This window comes from Candoia aspera, chromosome 1 (genome assembly GCF_035149785.1).
Source record: "Candoia aspera isolate rCanAsp1 chromosome 1, rCanAsp1.hap2, whole genome shotgun sequence".
In the NCBI taxonomy this organism is placed as follows: Eukaryota; Metazoa; Chordata; class Lepidosauria; order Squamata; family Boidae; genus Candoia; species Candoia aspera.
In genome coordinates this window covers 22,207,915-22,230,365 of record NC_086153.1, presented here as the reverse complement: position 1 = coordinate 22,230,365, position 22,451 = coordinate 22,207,915, and the positions used below count along the sequence as shown (strand labels likewise).

Below are 22,451 nucleotides of genomic sequence, written 5' to 3'. Positions count from 1 at the left end.
TGAACCCAGCGTTTTCAACAAACCATGGTTTTAGAAGTTGTGGCTTTGTACATTGAATAATTCACAGCAAAGTTTTAAAAATGCCCGTGGAAGTGAAGCTAGCCAGAGCAAAGACAAAGTTGGGAAGGGAAGAGCGATCTCCAGTTCTTAAATTAGCAGGGTACAGATGTTGTTTATAATTTTCATTTTACAAATTTAGTCCTTTATCTGGCATCACTTAACACAACGCAATCTTGGAAAAGTAAAACCACTTCAAAACCCTTGGCACTGATGAAGACATGAGGAGGAAAGGTTCAGAGAGAGCAAGCAAGATCCAATCTTCCAGGAATATGTCTGAGAGGTAGCTTCCCTGACTTCTAAAAGACCATTTCAGGATGGAACAAGGATGTGGCTTCAGGAATCCTTTCCAAACCCTTAACAGTAGGTCCATTCTGGGTTGCCTGAGCAGAGGGAGGGGGGCTTAGAATGGAGCAATCAGCAACATTCCAAGCCACGGCAGAACTGCCTCCTTCTAGAGTAGCCTTGGCGGATTTTCTTTTTCTGTAATGTTTTTCTCAGTAGCCTCCAGCTAGATCTAGCCGGATTTTGAATTTGCTGTTCCTTTTGTCAGCTTCTCCTCCCACGCTACATTTGGTCCCATTTGATTCTTTTCTGAAGAGAGTCTGGAATCCCTTTATGCAATTTGTTTCCAACATTCCATTGGGTCGCAAAGAATAAAAATGGCAACATGTCACATATGAGACCAGTCCAGTCTAAGCAAAGAGCCACACAACCAACGTGTTCACAAATGGCACTAAGCTCTTACGTGGTTTATTTGGTTTGACGGTGTCGTGTGTGAACCCGATACAGTATAGCCGTAACCATGATTTATAGTTTAGCTTTGTAAGTAAAGCCAGTCTTAGATTATTCAACCAACAATAGTTAAAACAAATCTGATGTAGTAAAATCTAAAAATTGAACCAGTGTTATTGGCAAATTAAAACTAACCTCGCTATAATCTTTGTAAGACTGGCAGCTTTGCAGAGCTTGTTGCATAGAAGTGTCCAGTCTGTTTTGGAATGATTAATTCCTTCCAGTTACACTTGTGCAAGCAAATTACATTGAGTAGTTTGTATCAGCTAGCAAATCAAGCAATCCCAAGAACTGGAATTTATAGAGCAGAAAACTAGCTTTACGTCAACCATGCTACTTTGTCTCCTCTTCCTTCTGCTTATCTATTAAAATGCTCTTCTGTGAATTTTGGAAAGCCTGTGTTTAGCACACATGGTGTTTGGGAGGATTGTATGATGTGGTTAAAATGAGCTGCATTTCTTGGAACAAGGCTGTAAATTAACCAGAATGGAACAGGCTGCTAAAAGGGGGTATTATGGATTAAACAAATTATTTTACAAAATTCTCATAAGAAATCTGTATGCCATTTTAATCAGGAGAATAATATGTAAGTGCAGCACATGGCTTTGAGGCTGGATTCAAACCTCACCGATAGTCCTGTCATCTTTCAGCAAAAACACTCTTGGTCCCTTCTCAAATGGAAAAGCAGCACCCTCTACTGTTAAAGTGAATTCTGCCAAGTTTAAGAACATCCCTCAGTAATTCTGCTCAAAGTCAAGCCAGTTACTCCCAAGCAAATATGCCTGAGGATTAAAGAATTAGAGAAGAATGAACCTGGAAACATGTCATAAAAGGAAATATAGAGAAGGAAAAAACCAGGTAGCAGAAGAGTCACTGCTCTGTATACAGAAAACTTCAACTGTTGAAATCTTCAAGTAAATTGCTGAGGGAGGTCATGGAAAGATCACGCTCATTCTCACTGTTTCTGCCTGAGACTCCAGAGACCAATGATTAGGCAATGCAGGGCTAGAACTATGTATGAACCGATGCAGAGTAAGATACTTTCTAATCTGTACAGTAAATGGATTCCAGTCAAGAGAGGCAAGTTAAGGTACAGAATGAAGCACCAGAACTGAAAAGGAAGGTCTGCTCTCAAAATCTTGATAGAAGGCTGCTATCCAGAGCTTGCTGGAATTAAAGGGAGATACCAGTTATTTTTAAAAATGCTATCCTTTAGTATGAGGTCTACCTATGGAAGTACCAGAAATATAGAAAAAATTGTTCTTAAAGCCAGACTTGGATGAACTCTCCAAGCAGGTACTGCAGGTAAGTGCGGGGATGTCAAGAGGTTCAACTTATGTTCCTTTGGCTATTGTGTTTAGAGACCATCTTAAAAGAACTTAATTCAATCTTCCCCAATCTTGTTTCCCTGTTACTCATACCCCTTTCTATCCATCATTATCATTTTCCTTTCTATCCATCATCATCCCTCCCTTAAGAAGCTGTCACAAACATTGAGCATGTTCTCATTACATGCTCAGCCACATCTGTATTAAGCCACCCATCGCTCTTAACACCAGCTGACAAAGCAAACAGAATCCAGCTCCTATTTGCTAGTTAGCAGCCAATTTGGTTGGTATTCCCATCACCTCTGCATTGGTTAACCAGGCGACAATTCCCAGGGAATTCTGGAGCTATCATTGAAGTGGGAGAAAGCTAAGCAGCCTCTTGTTTCATCCACCGGACATAACAGAAAAGCAATCAGGAGCAGAACAAACATATTTGCTCTAGTCTCCTGTCTCTTTATCTGGAAGCTGGGAGGATTAACTTCTATTTAACCCTCCCATCCAAGTCCCACAACACAAGAGATCAAAGTTAAGGTAAGTATTTTATTTGAGTTACCAATTGTCATTAAGATGCGGTGCCTTTGCCACATTTAGATTCAAGCTCCAGCAATAGCAAATTGTTGCCAAGAAAACTCTGTGTACATATTCAGGTAAAACCATCTCAAGTCAAACTTGACTCAAGGGAGTCTTTCTGACATGAGCAAACAAAAGGAGAGCCAGACTTCCAAGCAAGTGAGCTTTATGTTGTTTTTAGCTATGAAATTAAAAAAAAAATCCTTTTTCAGAGATTGCATAGTCTAGTAGTTTAGCCCCTCTAGTAAAAAAAAAAAGGCACTTCCAGCAATGCCCTTATTTTGTCCACTATGCTTATTTATATAAAATGATGGGACTTTGAAAATAAAAACCAAATCACATTTTCAATATGAACAGAAATAGACCAGCTAGAAATATTTCAGTTTATTTAACTTGTTAAGTAGAATATGATTTTTCATCTAGTAGTACCAGAGAGTGGACTGTTTTGTTTAACTACTTGGTGCTTAATGAACACAGCTTTTACAAAGGTTCTTAAAGAGACTCATACAGGAGGGCCAAGCCCAAGGAAGCAAATAAAAAGCACACATTTAAAACAAAGATTATACAAAAAAATTATGCATACTCCATATTCCCTTTTTTGATAATGTTAGAAAGTGCAGATCTGAAAAAGGTAACCATTTCTATTTACAACACTAATCAATACATCAAAATGTGAGGAACAGAACTGCATTGATTTGTCCCCTCGAGTCCCTGGTTTCTGCCTTTTACTTTAACAGCCACTCAGCTGGGAGATATTAACAAACACACAGGAGTCAGATTCCTAAGCACAAGGGAAAGGAGATAGGACAATTACTATGAAACCAGATCAAGGCTAGAGTTCCAAACACTTTCATTTTATTAAAATTAGTCAGCCTCATCAGCTGATTTAATTAATAGAGGAAATTTTCTAAAAACAAGTGCAAAAAAGTTCAGCCTCAAGCCCATCTCTGAGAGTACACTGGGGGGGGGGGAGTTTGCCAGGAAACCATTTGATAGACAGACCAAGCAGTGAAAAGAATGTCCCAGCAAGGCACCCAAATTCAACATGAGCCTCAAAAGATGTAAGCCCTTGACCCCTATCCCCAGTACTTTCAGAACTGAACAACACCCCTCTGTTGTTTCAATACAGGTGTCTGAGTGACACTTCTAGTAGATCTAGAACGAGAGGCAAATCAGGAAACCAGAAAAGCAAATCCCATTCCCATGGGCCCCCCAAAAGCAGAGCACACCTGCTTGAGTAGAAATTTTAAAGTGATATTTTTGCTTAATATTCTTCAGTATCAGTTGAAAGAAGTTACAATTGCCCAGGGTTGTAAACAAGGGATTTTTATTGTGAAGAACTTAACACAGAAGGAAAACATTCTAGGGGTGTGATCATTCAAACTCACTTGCCCTCTTTCTCCCCCCCACCCCCATTTTAAATATTGACTAGGCTACTGAGTCACCTGCCTGGAGCAGCAAAGAAAACCAAATTCTTTATGAATGGCTGTAGATTTGGGAACCACATGGTATAGTCATACACAAAGATTTAAGACAGCCACATCATCCTCCATAGAAAACTAGTGCATGCAATTAACTCTTCCATATCATAAACCCCAACAACTATGCGGGAAGGAAGGGAGAAATAGTAGTTGGCCTGACAGCTGCTAGACAAAGGTTAGTAGATACTTCACGTTTTACCTCAGAAAGCTAGATTCGTGATCTGTACTTCAAATTAAATTTGGCAAACATACTGTATTGCCATCTCTTAACACATCACGCTATATAAAAAAAAAATAAAACCGGCATGCAGGCAAAAAGAAAAAGAAAACGAGAAAATTGCTAAAGAAAAAAAAATGGCAGCAGGAACTGGTCAGCATTTAAACCCCCAGGAAAGGAGACACCAAGCAGGTTGGAATAGCTTGCTTTAACCCCTTTGTCCTCAATCCACTACATTGATCACAGTAAAGTCACCACAGGAGAATTTGATCTTCTATCTTGCTTCCACCAGAACAGAAAAAAAGAGGGGAGGGGAAGAACTAAAGTTCCTTTCCACATAAGGCACAGGACAAAATAAACCCCATTTACATACTCAAGGCGAATGAGTTGTTTGCTGATGCAAATATGGTGACTTAAGCACAGTATTCATAATAAAACCCCACTGTTGTACAAAATTAACTGTTAATGCTAAGTTTTATTCTTGTACAATTTGCAGACTGGAGCTGAAATGGTCGCTCTAACATTTTAATGTTAAGACTGGGCTATAATACAACCAGAGTGTGGCATTGAGTTCAGCTGGTACATTAAAAATAACGTCAGACATGATTTTAATACAGTTTGTTTCAAGAAAATTATAGTCAGTGAGCTCTCCCTAACAGAAGAACAAAGGAAAGGTGGAACCATGTTAAGATGAGGAACAAAAATATTTAAGGTTAAAAATGGGCAAAGTGGTTTATTCCGCAGCAAGAAGAGGAGGGGTGATGGGTGGTGCTTGGTGAGGGGAGCACATTCAGCAGCACCTGGTCTTCCAGCCTGTCACACCACCTCCACTGCTGATATCTACATTTTCACTGTTGGGCTCTTTTACAGGGGTCTGCAATAAAGAAGCAATGTAAGAGTTAAGCCAAATTCCAGTTATAGGAGCCATACTCCATTGTTCAGCAGAGCAAAGGAGTTGAATACACAATTAGTAGTAGCCAAGCAAAAAAATTATTGACAGGAATTCAACTTTCTTAGGTACATTATAGATAAAACTAGACACGGGTAACCCTATTGAAATACTTACCTGTTCAGCTATACCCTTTTATGGGACTTAGAAAAGTTTTATTACTTTGAAGTTAGTCTATTATACTCAGCACAGCAGATGGGCCCTGGTGGCCTCATTGTAGCAGCGGTCTGGGCGGCATGGTGAGCTTCGGGGGTCTGTTTGGGATCTCCTAGCCCTGGTGCCAGTGGCGGCATTGGGGGGGGGGAACTCCTGCGGGCGCTGACTCTTATTTGGCTGACTTTGGAACATCTGGACAGTGGGTGCTTTGGAATTCAGAGTTAAAGGCTGGCCATCCCTCCCCAACTGTTTTAGATACAACCGGGCCATTAGGGTCTCTCCAAGGTGAATGGGGTACTCCCTCTCTGGTGTGAGAGGTGTGGGAGGGAGTACGGGCTTGGATGGAGTGTGTGAGAACACTCACCCCGAGTGAGAGGCAGGGGGTGAGGAGTAGTGGATGGAGTGCCCCTCCTGCTGACCAATGAGAGAGGCTGGGGGGGGGCACTGTGTTTGTGGGCAGGGGTTGGGCTCTGACAGTGCCGAGAGCATGAGCTGGTGCCCTGGAAGGGTCCACCATCACCGTGTGACTGATTGAGTGTGTGTGTGGTTGTATGAATGAATGGAGGGATCCCTATTTTTAACTAGGGATTTTGGGACTCCAGGATTGGGGGCTAATGGACTCAGAGACTCTGGGGGTCGTAGGGCAGGGCAGGTTATCGAGGTGGTGAAGGGGCCAGGGACATTACGACAGGAGCTGGAGGACTTTGTGTTTATTGCCGGTGGTGTGTTCTGGCCCTCCGTGCTCAGACCCAGGCCCTGGACAGAGATTCGTGGGTGCCCTGATCCCAGCTGTTGCTTTGTAACGCCAGGTCAGTTAACAAGGTCCCCCTCATAAGTGATTTGATCACGGAGGAGGGGGCAGACCTGGCGTGCATTACCGACACCTGGCTGGGCCTGGAAGGTGGCATCCCCCTTTCGAAGATGTGCCCGGCCAGGTTTCAAGTATGGCACCAGCCGAGACCTCAGGGCAGGAGAGGAGGGGTGGCTGTTGTCATCCAAAAGTCTCTTGTGGCCTTCAGGGGCTCTGCTCCACAAGTGGCGGGGTGCGAGACCCTGTTTTTCAAGTTGGGTTCCCGAGAACAGTTGGGGGTGTTACTACTGTACCAGCCTCCCTGCTGTGTAGCAACCTCTCTGCCTGAGCTGCTGGAGGCCATCTCGGGGTTGGCAGTGGAGTTTCCCAGGCTTATTGTTCTGGGGGACTTCAATCTGCCTTCCCTGGGGCGGGTCTCGGAAGTGGCTCGGGAGTTCATGGCCACCATGGCGGCCATGGGCCTGTTTCAGATTATTCAGAACCCAACTCGAGACAGTGGCCTCACACCGGACTTAAGTTTTCTTGTCAGAGCAGTGGCAACGTGATCTGAGGGAAGAGTTACATCTTTCTCCTTTGTCATGGTCGGATCACGCCCTGGTGACCTTGAGATTCTCTCACGCCACCCCCCTCCGCAGGGAGGCAGGACCCATTAGATTGGTCTGCCCCCAGCAACTGATGGACCTGGTAGGGTTTCAGAGGGAGCTGGGGGTTACACCCGAATATCTGCTGCACAGTCCAGTGGAGGCCCTGGCTGCAGCCTGGAACAGGGAGGTGGCTGGGGCCTTGGACAGGATCACGCCTGTGCGGCTTCTCTTGTCCCATTGAACCTGACACTCCCAGTGGTTTACGGAGGAGTTGAGGGTTCTGAAGAGGATTAAGAGATGCCTAGAGCACCACTGGAGGAAGACAAAGACCGAATCTGACTGAACACAAGCTAGAGCTGCTATTAAAGCCTACCTTGTGGCAGTAAGAGCAGTGAAACGTCAGTATTTCTCCGCTCTTATTGCATCCGTGGAATGCCACCCAGGGGCCCTGTTTAAGATTACCCAATCCCTTTTGGGGAAAAGGGATTCAGAACTCCATCTACAGGGCCATGCTGAGGAGTTTTCTGGGCATCTGCAGAGTAAAATCGCTCAGATCCGTTCCAAGTTGGACTCCGAGCGTGAGACAGGATCTGTGGAGATGCCCGGGGAACATTCTTACCCTGTTATCTGGGAATGGTTTGACCCTGTTAGGCCTGAGGAAGTGGACAGGATCCTCCAGACTGTAAACGCCACCTTGCCAATTAGATCCATGTCCCTCCTTGGCTGGTGAAGACAGCTCGGGAAGGGACGTGCGGTTGGGTCCAGATGATGGTAAAAACATCCTTGAGAGAGGGGGTGTTTCCAGCAGCCTTCAAGGAGGTGCTGGTGCGCCCCCTCCTCAAGAAACCATTGCTGGACCCTAGTGTACTGGACAATTTTCATCCAGTCTCCCACCTCCCCTTTCTGGGGAAGGTGGTTGAGAAAGTGGTGGCGTTGCAGCTCCAGAGGATCCTGGATGAAACAGATTATCTAGACCCATTTCAGTCAGGTTTCAGGCCTGGTTATGTGATGGAAATGGCATTGGTCACACTTATGGATGACCTCTGGTGGGTGCGGGATGGAGGCAGCGCATCCGTCCTGGCTCTTCTTGATCTCCCAGTGGCTTTCGATACCATCGACCATGGTATTCTTTTGGGTTGGCTCAGGGAGCTGGGGGTGGGTGGCGTGGTTCTACGCTGGTTCACCTCCTTCCTCCAGGGCTGGTCCCAATCGGTGGTGATAGGGAGTGAGAGATACAGCCTGCGGCCCCTTATTTGTGGGGTGCCACAGGGTTTGGTTCTCTCTCCGCTCCTCTTTAACATCTACATGAAACCTCTGGGCAAGATTGATGAGGTATCATCAGTACGTTGATGATACTCAGTTATATATCTCCATCCCAGGTGAAGTAAGCGATGCCGTGACCACCCTCTCCAGGTGCTGAGGGGCTGTGCGGGCCTGGATGGGGAACAACAGGCTTCAGCTGAACCCTGGTAAGAAGGAGTGGTTGTGGATTAATGGCACCTCGGGATCTGTGAAATTGTCATCTTTAGTTCTGGATGGGGTTGCACTGCCCCAGACAGACCTGGTGCGTAACTTGGGGGTCCTCTTGGACTCACGACTCCTGCTCAAAGAGTAGGTGGCAGTCGTGGCCAGGAGGGCCTTTGCTCAACTTTGTGTTGTGCGCCAGTTACGCCCTTTCCTGGATCGTGAGGCCCTTTGAACCGTCACTCATGCCCTGGTCATCTCCCATATAGACTACTGTAATGTGCTCTACATGCGGCTACCCTTGAAGAATATCTGGAAGCTACAACTGGTCCAGAATGCAGCCAAGCGAGAAATCTTGGGTGCTCCAAGGTTTGCACATGGAACACCTTTGATGCGTGAGCTGCACTGGGTTCCAGTTTGCTTCTGGGTCCAATTCAAGGTGTTGGTTATTACCTTTAAAGCCTACATGGCATGGGGCCAGGTTACCTGAGGGACCGTCTCATCCCCATCACATCGACCTGTCCCGCCCAGTCATGCAGAGAGGCATGTTACGGACCCCATCTGTAAAAGAATTCCATTTGGCGGGGTCTCGGAAGCGTGCCTTGTCTGCAGTAGCCCCCGCCCTTTGGAACATTCTTTCCCTGGAGGTGAGACAGGTCCCCTTGCTCCTGGACTTCTGCAGGCCTGGAACGGGAAGGGGAATAGCCACTCCTGGGGATGGCTAGCGCCCTAGAATGATCTTAGAAGGGTTCGTCATACTCACGGACTGATAGAGAACTCTCAGCCATCTAGATTCTATTAGATTTTTACTCTTATTATATTTTTTATATTTAGAATTGTTTTGAATTTTACTTGTTTTTATTGTAAACTGCCCAGAGTCCCTCCGTGGGGGGGATGGGTGGTGATAAAATTTGATAAATAAATAAATACTGGTGGAATGGGGTCTCTCATTTATTTATTTAGGTTATACCAGGTTATTTGAGGGTCTGCCTCTTCCCTATTACATTTACCTGTCCCATTGGGGTATGCTGCAGGTCCTGTCTACTAACGAGCTCCATCAGACGGCATGCCTTTTTTGCTGTGGCCCCGGCCCTCTGGAACATCATTCCCCCTGAGGTGAGGCTAGCCCCATCCCTGCTAGCCTTCCGGAAAGCCCTTAAAACACCCATCAACCTTGGAAGGGGATCCCACGATGAGCCTGCAAGGTGGCTGTATGATGTCAAGTGACTGTTGTTCTCCCACAATGTTGGGTTTTTATTTTTTTTTAATTCATGATTGTTCTGTGGTTTTCAAATTGTCATTTGTTTGTATGCTACCCAGAGTCGCATTTCGTGAAATGGGAGGCTATATAAATTTGCTAAATAAAATAAAATAAATTTAAAAGTTTTATATAGACACCTATCTTATGTATCATAACCCTGGGTGGCTTACAAACAATAAAACAAAAAGGATAAAACTAACTAGAAACTCCTGGTGCCCCCAAAGACAACACACACTTCACGTTCAACAGACAACTTTCTTGGGCTCCAGCCAACATATTACCCCAAAGTTTGTAGGAAAACCATGTCTGCATTGGATCATTTTCCTCAACAACTAAATGAACAAGTATGATGTTTTTGGCTCGTTTGTTTAATTGGGTTCTCTTTATCTAGTTTTAGGACTTGTGTGGAGAATCGGATCATGTTTAGGTCATATTTATGCAGAAACAATGAACATTCCAAAGGGTTCACACACTTTTAAGCACCATTGTAGGTGGCAAAACTCATAGCCCCGAGGACCCTGTTCACTTCTTTTGGAGTAACAGGCTCAGACTCTTCCCAGATAACAGAGCACAGACATGCTTTCATAGGACTTGCCCAACTTCTGAGCAAAGTTGAATGACTTTATCCAACAGATGCCAAGAAAATTTCTCACAGCGGCCCAACAAGAGCTTCCCCAGAAGGGACCTGATCATCCTAAACAAGGCTGCTGGCCAATTATCTGCAGACATAGTAAAAGTGGAGGAGTTTGCTTTCGCACTCTTATCACCACAAGGTAAGTCCTAAGAAAGGCTCTTACTTGTGCTTGGTTGCCCTCGTTCTTCATGTTTCACCAGTGACGCTCTAGTGTGCATGGCAGCTATGGGCAAGACTGGTATCACTGTGTAGTTTTAAGTCAGTGGGCCCCAATGGATCTCAAACCATATTCAGTATTTTAATATTCCTGCCACCCCAATTTCTGCTAAAGAACAAGTTTGCAGTTACCTTTCGAAGAATGTCTTCTGCTAACGTGAGGAATGCCTTCTCAATGTTTATATTTGCTTTTGCACTAGTTTCGAAAAACCTAATACCATGCTCCCTTGCAATCTAGGCCAAAAGGGAAAAAAAAACCTGTTAGGCTTGCTTACAAATGCTTCTTGAAAATGCTACACATCAGCAAGTGTGAACTTGCTCAGACATCCTGTCCAAAAACAGACATAAAAAACCACCCTAATTCAACCACATTAAAAAAAAGACTTGCAAGTTAGTGCAGAACAACTGTTAAGATTGTCCCAAAGTTTATATATAACAAAATAACACATTTTAAGAACTTTTCAGCAAGCATAATTCATATATTTACAATTTAAAATTCTAATTAAATAATGGATTATGTTCTTGTGGAAATTTAAAGATCTCAGAGACTGCTTAGTCAATTGCAAAATTTTATACAGATGAGTAACTGAAGAGAACCATGTCCCAGGACTTAGAACTTTAAAAATGAAACCAACATTCCAAATTGGGGGAAACACTCCAGTAATAAATGCAGATTTATAATACCAGGACTAAAAAAAGAATCCCACACTGTGGCACTCTTTATCAGTTAGAAGTTTTAGGACAGCTTTTAAAGGCAACCCTCCTAGATTACTTTCCTATGGCTACATTTATACATCTTACTAAACCATTGCTTGTTGAACAATCCATAGTGGCATGCTTTATATATAATCCTAAACCTAATCTCAATTCATAAATCACAGTTTACAAATTACAGTGGCTGAGTTCACATATCATGTTAGGCCAACCCAAAACCAAATAAGGCAGATTTTGATTTAATGCAATTTGTGAATGCAGGTAACTTTCCTTTCTGTAATGGAAATTAGCCCCAACTAAGCTTATTTCCTCTTACTTGGCATGTCCAAGCCTCAGTCATCTACTGTCATCTCTCAATTCAAAAAATTTTAGCCCAGTGGTAATCCTTCTGTCAATACCCATTTGATTCTGTGCTAAATATCCTAACCCTAACCTAATAAAGTACAGAGAAACTTACAGGCCTAAAAGTATAATTATTGAACATCTGTGTTTTACCTTCTTGTTACTTTATCAATATTCTTTAAAAAAACAGCATTTTCCATGTATCATGTGAGAAAACAGCAATACTGCTAATATAAAAGCTAATGCAAACTTTTTATAACTATGAGATAGCAGCTAGAACTATGTGCAGATTAGCTACATCCTTCTAGACTTCAGCCCATATGCAGCTAATCCTCCCACTTAACAATATAGAATCCTTCTTGGTAATTAAGTCACATATAAAGGAGGGTTGGGCAGCCTGTGATCCCTAAGTTCTTTTTCTGTAGCCCAAGGACAGCCTTCTGACCATAATTGCTAAAAACTGACAACAGTTTCCTGTAAACCAGGAAACACATGAAAATGGTAATGTTAGTTTTAAGGTAAGCACATTACAATTAACACCCTCCCTAAACCCAGCCCCATCAAAATATGTATGGTCCCACTAACCTGGCAGCGTTCATCTTACTAAACATGCCAAGTGTATCTTTTAGCCATCAAAAGAATGCTGACCTCTGGCCTAAAGAAAACTTAAGAGCTTCCTTTCTTGGATTATCTGCACTACCAGTGCAGAAAATTGCGATGTGGTACTCACCTGTTCACCTTTAGCTTTGGGTACCACCCTCTTGTCATCCATATCACACTTGTTTCCTAAAAGCATTCGCTCCACATCTTCATTAGCATGCTAGGGTGCAATCAAAGAATGGTATTTTATATTCCTGTACAGCATTCTATCCACTACCTTATGAAAGTAAGTGCCGAGGGCATGACTGAAATTTAGAGCCCCTTCCCTTCCATTTTTGAGGGCTTGGATTGTTGTTGCTGTTTAAGTAAAATAGGTGCATTAAACCTACTGGAGATCAAAATCAGAAAATAATGGTACTCAAAAGAAATACAATAATATATGCTCAAGTTATTCCCCAACCACAACACAAGATTATATGGATACCTAGTCAAGATTGACACACTCATATTATACTATTTTACTGGGACAATTTCACTGTGATCCTATAATATGGCCCAAAACATGTTTAGAATTGGGGAGATCTGTGATATAATAAATTAGTAAGAACTGGGGGAATTGTATGAAGAATTATCTTTGACAAACCTTTGAGAGCAATGCTTATGTACAGCAAAACCCAACATTTCAAGGAGGGTAAAATATAAATATAAACCAATTTTTATATAATTAACAAATATTAAGCTAAATTAGCAGTGTGGTTTGAAGGTGACTGGGTGGGATACTGTATCTCCGCTGCATCTACATCAGGCTAAAAGCTGTACTCCATGGTTATAAACTAAATACACTAGGTTTATCCAACCAAAATACAGTCCCTAAGATTGTCCTCATCAGCTACCTGTTCCTTAAAGGTTACACAGCCATTATTGTGATTACTAAGCCTTACAATCAGCCTACAAAACCATCCCCTCTTTAGCCCTCACTCCTTTAAGACAGTGCTTGCTGAAGTCTTGGCCATCACTTCTGATTACAGTGCAAAATCTCTGCAAGCTGCAAATTTAAATTTACTAACATACAAATTGAGTAATACTAGGTATGAGGAAAGTACTTGGATGGGGGGAATGGCTTATTCACTGCCAAAAGCAAGATTGCCTCAAGGGATACCATTTGCCTAATATTTTTAAGAACCGAAAGCACTGTGGTAGATTGCAGAAGATTACTTTCTGTAGGTCTCCCATGCCTGGCTCTGTGGCAACATCCCCCTACTCCCACATCCTCTTGATATTACTATTCTAGTATCCTAAAGTTAGTTACTCTGAGATATTTATCCACAAATGGCATATAAATACATCATGTACATGATACAATCAATTCTTACATATTTAAAGTCTGTAAAAAAGCAACAAGAGCAACAACAAAACAATGCTGAGTCATTCTCTATAAATGCTCAAATTTTGGGAAGATGGCATTTAAATCCCCTGGGATGAAGTATAGTGTCAAACTCTTTCCAAATCTTCCATAATAAGCAGACACCCATCTGAGCACATCAAGACTATCAAGAGGAAAAAGTCAAGAATCAAAAGGTGTTTAGTTAATCTTCTTGCAAGCTGAAGTAACAGTGCCTTCCACCTTACCTGACAAGCATCCTATGCCTTGGGAACTTTATTCTCTGCTACTTGTGATTTCCCCCCCACAGATCCTACCATTTTTGGAATAATCACTGTGATGGTTCAGGGACCGTGCAAATGAACTGAAAGAGGCTGAGCAGCTATTGATATGAATTACAGTCCAGAAGACCAGATGTTAGAAGGAAACCTTTAAATACTCATTTTAGCATAGAGAAGTAAGAGAGGAGATCAGGTTGATGGTGAACCCATTATTGGAAAATAAACATTTATCAGAACCCAAGTGAAGATTTTGAGGGGTTGGATAAGCCATTCTTAATACAAGTAGTCCTCAGGTTATGACCATTTGTCCAGCAACTGTTCAAAGTTACGATGGCACTGAATGAAGGGGCCTTATGATGGGTCCTCAGAGTTCTGGCTGTCGCAGCGTCTCCACAGTCACGCTTATTGCAATACAAGCACCTGGTGCCCGGCTCGCAATTAAGACGTTGCAGAGAGCTGCAGTCAAGCAACTGCGATTTCTGATGTTCCCTGCTGGCTTCCCACAAGCAAAGTCAAAGGGGAAGCCGGCAGGAAGTCGGAAGTTGTAATCATGTGAAGTCCTCGCTTAATGACCTGACTGGTCCTCATTTAACAATGGCAATTGGGACTGCTGAAATTGTTGTCACTAAGCAACGCAGTCATGTGACATCATGTTTTAACAATTGTGTTGCTTAGCAACAGTGTTTCCAGTCCCAATTGCTGGCGTAACCTGAGGACTAGCTGTATTACATTTACAATGTGTCTGAACAACAGGATCCTTAGCAAACTATAAACTACACAATATTTTAAATGTAACAGGTCTTTCAATTATAGCAAGCAATGTGCTGCACAGTATTCCAAAAGGTTGTTGCTTTGCCAGCAGCCTTTGAATTGCACAGCACTATTTTTGCACCATCCCACACCAAACTGCTCACCTCATCTATGTTTCTGAGCCATTTGCTGATGTTTTCAAAGCTTTTGGCATTGGTGATATCATACACTAGCATGATTCCCATGGCACCTCTATAGTAGGAGGTGGTGATGGTATGGAATCGCTCTTGTCCTGCTGTGTCCCTGTAAAGAGAAGCAATAAAACAATGAACAGTCTTAACAAAAAGTCAGGTGAAAAATATTGGCAGGGGAGAAAACGGATGACCAGAATCAGTCATTACACCTACACAATTTTCAGTTTTGCTGCTCTTCATGTTCTGTGGAAGTATCTCATACAACCTTCATTAGTATTTGGGTTCTCAGACAATTACTTTGCACAACTGATGCATTCACTGCGGCAATAACAAAATTTCCCACTTACTATAATATATTCCAATCTCCTAGTATAAATTCTTAAAAAAATAGTTCACAACTTGGGAAGATACTTTATGAGCTACGTCTCCTCATACAAACACAGATTTTTTTACTAGTCCATTCCTTAATACAACCTGTTGAGCTCCTTGAATTTTCTGTATTGCAAGCTAGCTTATATTGTTTGTAAAATCGTAAAATATCCTAGGCTCCCAGACAAGAGGGATGAATATAATGTATTTTTTTTCCTATTTTGTTCCAGTTTGAATTCAGATGGATTTGACTTTGCTTTTTTGTTTGCTATAATGTGGTTCAGGATACATATTCTTCAGCACTAAGAGAGGTTAGGGTTTTATTTTAGAAGGTACATTCATATAAAGCAATTACTTTTTTAAAAAATTTCCTTTAAAAACAGAATGACAGAATAATATTCTTATGCTCTAGAAGACACATAGCTGTGAACTAATTAGTAGGTAGTTTTATGGCTGTTTGGAGGATATTTCATTGTGATGGGCCAGGAGAACAACCACCAACAGCTTTTAGAATGTACTGACTACCTTTTTAATCAAACAAAAATATATTATTATTTAACAAAAAATAATATATATTCTTTACAAACTGTTTTGGGAACTTCATTTAAATATTCCCAAATGGGTCTCTTCATAACCTGCTGACACAATTAGGTTTTAGTTTAAGCATGCTACACTTTAAATGACCAGAAACTTAGAACACAAGATTTGATTATTAATAAAACAAAGGTAAAAACCGCTTTGAACATTTTCCTCTGGAATGGCCAGAACCACCCAACCAGTTCCAATATCTTAAAATAACAGTACTATAACAATCCTAAAAGAACCGCAAAAACAAGAGGGAACATTTAAGAGACTTGACTGAATTTAAAAATCTTATCGAATTTGAACCATTTGCTGGACCTTTTTGAAGCATTTGCTGGGCCTTAATTGCAAATTGTTGGTGAAATATGACTCAGCAAATGAACTAGTTAAAATTGTATGATTAAATGGATACAATAACTGATATGGAACAATGGGAATTCCAATGGAAGAAAAACATTACATTTTACTTACAGTACTGATATTATAGAAAAGTAGCATTGGATATTCTATTGATGTTACATTACTCCAATTCTGATTACTATAATGGACAGTTCATTCTCTAAAAAGTATTGGAAATATAGCAACCAGGTCAGATAATGTTTTTGTATCTGGTGGCAATTTTGGAAAACGATTTACAACAGAATGAGAAAAATTCTAAAAACTGGATTTCCTTTCCAAACTATTTTTTAAAAATTAAATATTACTAAACCTTTTATTCCTAAAAAGTATACTCAACTAGCACTGTACATGGTAACTGCTGCAAAGATACTATACACTCCTGTACTACTGGAAAGTACATACAATTCCTTCTGCAGAAAAATGGCTAATTATGGAGTCCTTGGTGCTCTCTGAGGTTGGTTGTGTGCTTGCGGATGTTTCATTAACTGACTAGGTATCATCATCGGTGGGAGTGTGTGTGGGGTTTGCTTCCTGTTTATATACAGTAGCTTGCCTTGCCAGTGTTGATGGGGGTGTGGTTTTTTCCTTGGTAGTTCCTTGATCAGGGAATTGTTTTCTGCTTGATGTTTGTCTGGTGTTAATCCCTGCTTATCTGGGTATAGGCTGCTGGAGAGGATGTGTTCTGGTCTTTTTGTTTCCTTCTTAGCTTTTTTATTGTCTCCAATAAAACATTTTTTTTATTTTTTAAAAATTGTCTCTAATAAAACAACCAAACTCAGAGAGCACCAAGGATTCCACAGTTCAACCCAGAGCTACATATATTCTCTTCTATTGGAATGGCTAATTAAGCTGCGAGAGCATTCCTTGATGTCCAAAATAACTTTGTATCTCAAAAGTAAATTTGACACAAATTTAACTCAACTTGGAAACAATTTTTGAATTATAATTCTATATATGGGATTGTACCATATCTGAAATATCTGTTTCTGTTAACATAAAGTCTTAATATTCTAAATCTAAAGGATCTGTTAAATCTGTTAAAGCCAGTTTGGTGTAGTGATTAAGGTGCAGGCTGAGAAACCAGGAGACTGTGAGTTCTAGGCCCGTCTAAGACATGAAAGCCAGCTGGGTGACCTTGGGCCAGTCACTTTCTCTCAGCCCATCCCACCTCACAGGGTTGTTGTTGTGGGGAAACTAGGAGGTGGGATTATAGATATAGGTTCACTCCATGAGTTATAGTTATAGTTAGTTATAGTTATAGTTATATATATATATATAAAAAGGTGAGATAAAAATCTAATAGTAATTAACAATAGATCAACTTTATGGTTTATACTGTGCTGATTACTGCTGTTGACATCTATATATTGCTTGGATTTTAACAATGACCTACAGCTTTTAAAATGATACCTTTTGGTATTTTTCCCCCTTCATTTCTTTTGTCTTTTTTGGCCTTTTTTCCAAATTTATATAATTAAAAATGACCAGAAACTTTTATTTCTTAAATCCTCAGGACTTCAGAAATGTGTTCTACTCACTTTTTGTTTCATTTTCTATTCCTCTCAAAAATTCCTTGCATTTATATTTACATTCCTCCTTCTTGTTCAGATCTACTCAAGTCTCTAGCCTCTTAAATTCTCTACTGATTGACCTTTGTTTTAATAGTTTTAGAGACAGGTTAGTTAACACACTCAGTAACTTCTCGTCTCTATCTTAGAAACAAGAACAGAATTAAATGTTATGTTCATAATTATATATTTGAACTATAGGTGAGACAGGGCCCCACTCTCCCGGCTTTCCGAAAGGGGGGAAAACTTGGTTGTGCCACCTCGCTTGGGATGGGAGGGGGGATAGCCAATCATGGGGGTGGTTGGCACCTTGATGGGGCTAATGATAACACTTTATTCAGCATCTTGGACAATACATTTTATATTTTGCATTTTATATTTATGTATTTATATTTATATTGTATTTATTCTATTGATATTTTAATTTTTGATTTTTAACTGTTTGTAAACTGCCCAGAGTTGTTGTAACACAAGATGGGCAGGTCAGAAATATGATAAATAAATAAATAAATAAATAATCGTTTATAAGAACCATTAATAAATTAGAATAACATTCATTTTCCTGAGGAGCTGAGGAAATTGCAGAGAGCCTGCTGAAAGTTTCTGGGGAGACACTGTCCCAGAAAATGGGGGCCGTTTCAGGGAAGGCCTATCATCACACCCCAGCCCTGTGAACCCCACAAGGAGAAGAAAATGAAGTGACTGAAATATACCTAGAACAATGGTGGTGGAAAACAAGCATTGAGTACAAGTACACATTGAAGTGACAATTCTTCTCCACAATTGTGTCTTCTGCCCCTACCTTGCTGCCACCTCACAAACAAGTTAAAGCTGTTTTATTCCCATGTGCTTTTGGTCCCAGCTGACTTACTGAAGGCAGCTATCCTGGGTTTTATCTTTGCTTTTCATTTGTAGCTAATTTTTATGTTTGATATTGATCTAGATTTAGTCCTTACGTTTTTATTTTTGTCTGATGTTGTATAGTACTCCAAATCCTTTGGAACTGGGGAAGATTATAAAACGTGCAATATAAATAAATACATGTATTTGTGTTTTATTTTAACACAAACTTTAAAAAACTTATTTTTATCTGCGGCTGTTTCAATACTCAAGATATACACTGAGGGCCCTGGAAAGTTCCAAGTATGAATTAAACTAATATACAAATTATTCCTGGCATTTATTAACATGTTGAATGCAGTATTTACACAATTCAAGGCAACTTACAATCATAAATAGGCAATCCAAGAAGAAAAACAAACAAATAAGCATTATACCATCCCTTTCAGAAAGCTGACAGGAGACTGTCCCCCTCCACTTTCTTCTACCCCAGGCTGAACCCCTTTCCTTCTCATCTACTGATGGTACAAGAATGCTATCAAAGCAGTTAATAAGGCAAATATAGTTTTCAATAAAGCCTTTAAGTCTAACAATATTTTGCTTCTAAAAGCTTAATCAAGATAATACATACAATAAATATTACAAATTACTCAAGTCTTCATTTATGATTCTTTAATTTCTCCTGATATACAGGCAAAATGCCTAAGTTCATACAAACAAAACTAAAAGCAATACAGACCAAAGTTTCAATAATGGACAAAATTTGAAATACTATCTGAAATACTATTATGAACAACATAGTGCCACACTCAATTTCAATCCTCCCCCAAAGTTTCACATTTCTTTACATGATCACAAAGTTGTAACTTCTATATTTACCGTACGTAGTACAGTATAGGCAAAATTATCTTAGCTACATGGTAAGGGCAGAAATTCTTACCAAAGAATTTTTACCATTTAAGAAAGGCAGAATCATCCTTAAATATAACAAGAAGGGGCAAAATCATACTATTAATTTGCAGTTACAATGGCAGAAATGTCTTTACTAATTACCTTTCTCAATGACATCACTGAATATTTACAAGTAGGTTATTCTGAGATCTAGCTAAGAGGATAGTTTGGCCTATGACTGTCCCTATATTGTGACAAAGCAATGAAGAAGGAATAGCCCCATATCACCTTCCTTGTATACTCTGATGATAAAAACTATTAACATAATATCCAGCGTTCTAACCTTTAGTGGGCCATAATTTATATATAAAAACATTTATAACATCAGGTCATCACCACAACGTATGTCAGCTCTACCATACTAAGCTGTCAAGCACAAGGTGACATTCAGGAATATAATTTTAGTACAGTTATAGTCAGTAATTTTCAGTGTCAATGACAACAGTAGATGAGTTAAAAAACAAGATACCCTGGCCATACTTTAAGACAAAAGTATTTATTTCCTTAAAGAAAATTCTATAAAAGTGGTTTACAAAACATGACAATGCATGATGCATTAGGAAAACAAGAGGAAGTTGGACAAAAAAACTGGTTGTACATTTAAGTGGCTTATTTAATTCTCAAATGGAGATGCAAAAGATAAAGAAATATATTCAGAAATGATTAGAGCTCCCAAGAGTATGCATGAATTTGCACATATCAGTTCTTGTTAACAGGCTAATATTACCAGTTGCACCTCATTCCTATAATAGAAAATACCAGACATTCTGCTAGATAGTTTATTGATAAAAGTTTGGTATGCTTATAAAGAGGGGTACTGACATTACACACATATCTTTTCTAGAGAAAAGCAAAGCTGCTGAAAATCAGGACTAGATTTTACTCAGAAAGCAACAACACTGTCTCAGTTGCAGTTCATTTTACTGTCCTTTGTCCTTGATATATGCAATTTTTAAAACTCATATACACATACCACCCACTTATCTAGGATATTCCATGCAACTGTGGAAGTGGACTCTAAGCTACTAAACTTCAACAATTTTTTTTTTGACTTATTTTAGAACAGAGAGATAAAACAGACCTTTACTGCTAAGTATAGATAAAAGATCCTGAGGAATCTGTATAACGACCAAGTAGCAACAGTAAGAACAGACCACGGAACAACGGACTGGTTTAAGTTTGGGAAAGGAGTACGGCAGGGCTGTATCCTCTCACCCTACCTATTCAACTTGTACGCAGAACACATCATGCAACATGCTGGGCTTGAGGAATCCAAGGCTGGAGTTAAAATCGCTGGAAGAAACATTAACTATCTCAGATATGCAGATGATACCACTTTGATGGCTGAAAGCGAAGAGGAATTGAGGAGCCTTATAATGAAGGTGAAAGAAGAAAGTGCAAAAGCTGGCACTTTAGTTAAGAGCAGAGACATCACACTGACAACAAAGGTCTGCATAGTTAAAGCAATGGCGTTCCCTGTAGTAACATATGGCTGCGAGAGCTGGACCATAAGGAAGGCTGAGAGAAGGAAGATAGATGCTTTTGAACTGTGGTGTTGGAGGAAAATTCTGAGAGTGCCTTGGACTGCAAGAAGATCAAACCAGTCCATCCTCCAGGAAATAAAGCCAGACTGCTCACTTGAGGGAATGATATTAAAGGCAAAACCGAAATACTTTGGCCACATAATGAGAAGACAGGACACCCTGGAGAAGATGCTGATGCTAGGGAGAGTGGAGGGCAAAAGGAAGAGGGGCCGACCAAGGGCAAGGTGGATGGATGATATTCTAGAGGTGACGGACCTGTCCCTGGGGGAGCTGGGGGTGTTGACGACCGACAGGAAGCTCTGGCGTGGGCTGGTCCATGAAGTCACGAAGAGTTGGAAGCGACTAAACGAATAAACAACAACATAGATAAAAGAACATACTCTCCACCAAAACAACTGGCTGGGAAAAATGGGAAAACATGAGATACTCAAATGTTCACTAAATAAGATGCATGCCTTACAGATATCATAGAGACTCAAGTCCTTGAAACTTTAAGATAACCAACAGGTTCATACATATGGAATGTTGGAACTTTATGGATAAAACAACAAAGATGAGAATATAAAGGCATAATAGCAGGCAAACTTAAGTTTGAGTACTTGTCGTACCCAGGAGAATAATAGTTTTAGAGGGGAGGTAATTTTATAAATGCAATGCTTTTTATATTAGTAGCAGGAAGATTGTATAATCGCCATAACATTATCGCCACACTCTGAAATGCGAAGTAGTCTTTCTGACACTGAAGGGAACTATCTTCAGCTAGAAAAGCTTTCTTCAGTTCCAAGGAATGTTTCCCCCTTTTTAAAAGTAATGAAGGGACATTATATTAGCTTACTCTCTCTAGCTAATTTAAATATCACAAATTGTGCTGGCCACTAATTTTCATGAAGAAAGAGCAAGATGGATTTATTTACAATAATGAGTCTTCCAGAGTAACTGGGAATACATCTTTATGGGTATTTAAAAATAAATGTCATTGCTTTATCCATTATCATTTTTGTTCCACCTGTCAAATCTGATGTTTCTTTTATAAGCACAACTGGTTGGGCTTACAGCTACAGTTCTCAGGAGAACCAATATAGTGCCATGGAAACTCACCCAGTAAATTTGGGCCAGTCTCAGCTCAACCATTTTTCAGAGGTAGATTGCTGTGGGGGCAAAATTATGAAGAACGCTTGGAGGAGGAAGTGGGTTATACACTGCCTTAAGCTTCAAGAAGGAAGATGGAATACATGCCTAACAAAAACTAAGCCAAATGCCGGTCCCAATTACCGTTGTTAGGGGAGGATTAACTATAAACTTAACTAACAGACCTCACTACAAATAATGTATACTTCCTAAAAGCACGTAACTTTGTCAAACATTCTGCCCATCACATACCTTCTTGCTTTGTATCTTTAAAAAAAGAGAAGT

The 22,451-nt window shown here is 40.5% G+C and overlaps 1 protein-coding gene across 1 annotated transcript in view; it reads right to left on the bottom strand.

The window, feature by feature from the left end:
- Positions 1 to 3,119: 3,119 nt before the first annotated feature.
- RAB10 (RAB10, member RAS oncogene family) overlaps positions 3,120 to 22,451 on the bottom strand; it is a 41,922-nt gene continuing 22,590 nt past the window's right edge. The window contains exons 3-6 of the mRNA XM_063300208.1: positions 14,756 to 14,894; positions 12,310 to 12,399; positions 10,656 to 10,757; positions 3,120 to 5,322 (exon numbers count right to left, since the gene is read on the bottom strand). Coding sequence (XP_063156278.1) covers positions 5,239 to 5,322; positions 10,656 to 10,757; positions 12,310 to 12,399; positions 14,756 to 14,894 — 415 coding nt within the window. The 3' untranslated portion in view covers positions 3,120 to 5,238. The remainder of the gene's footprint in view (positions 5,323 to 10,655; positions 10,758 to 12,309; positions 12,400 to 14,755; positions 14,895 to 22,451) is intronic.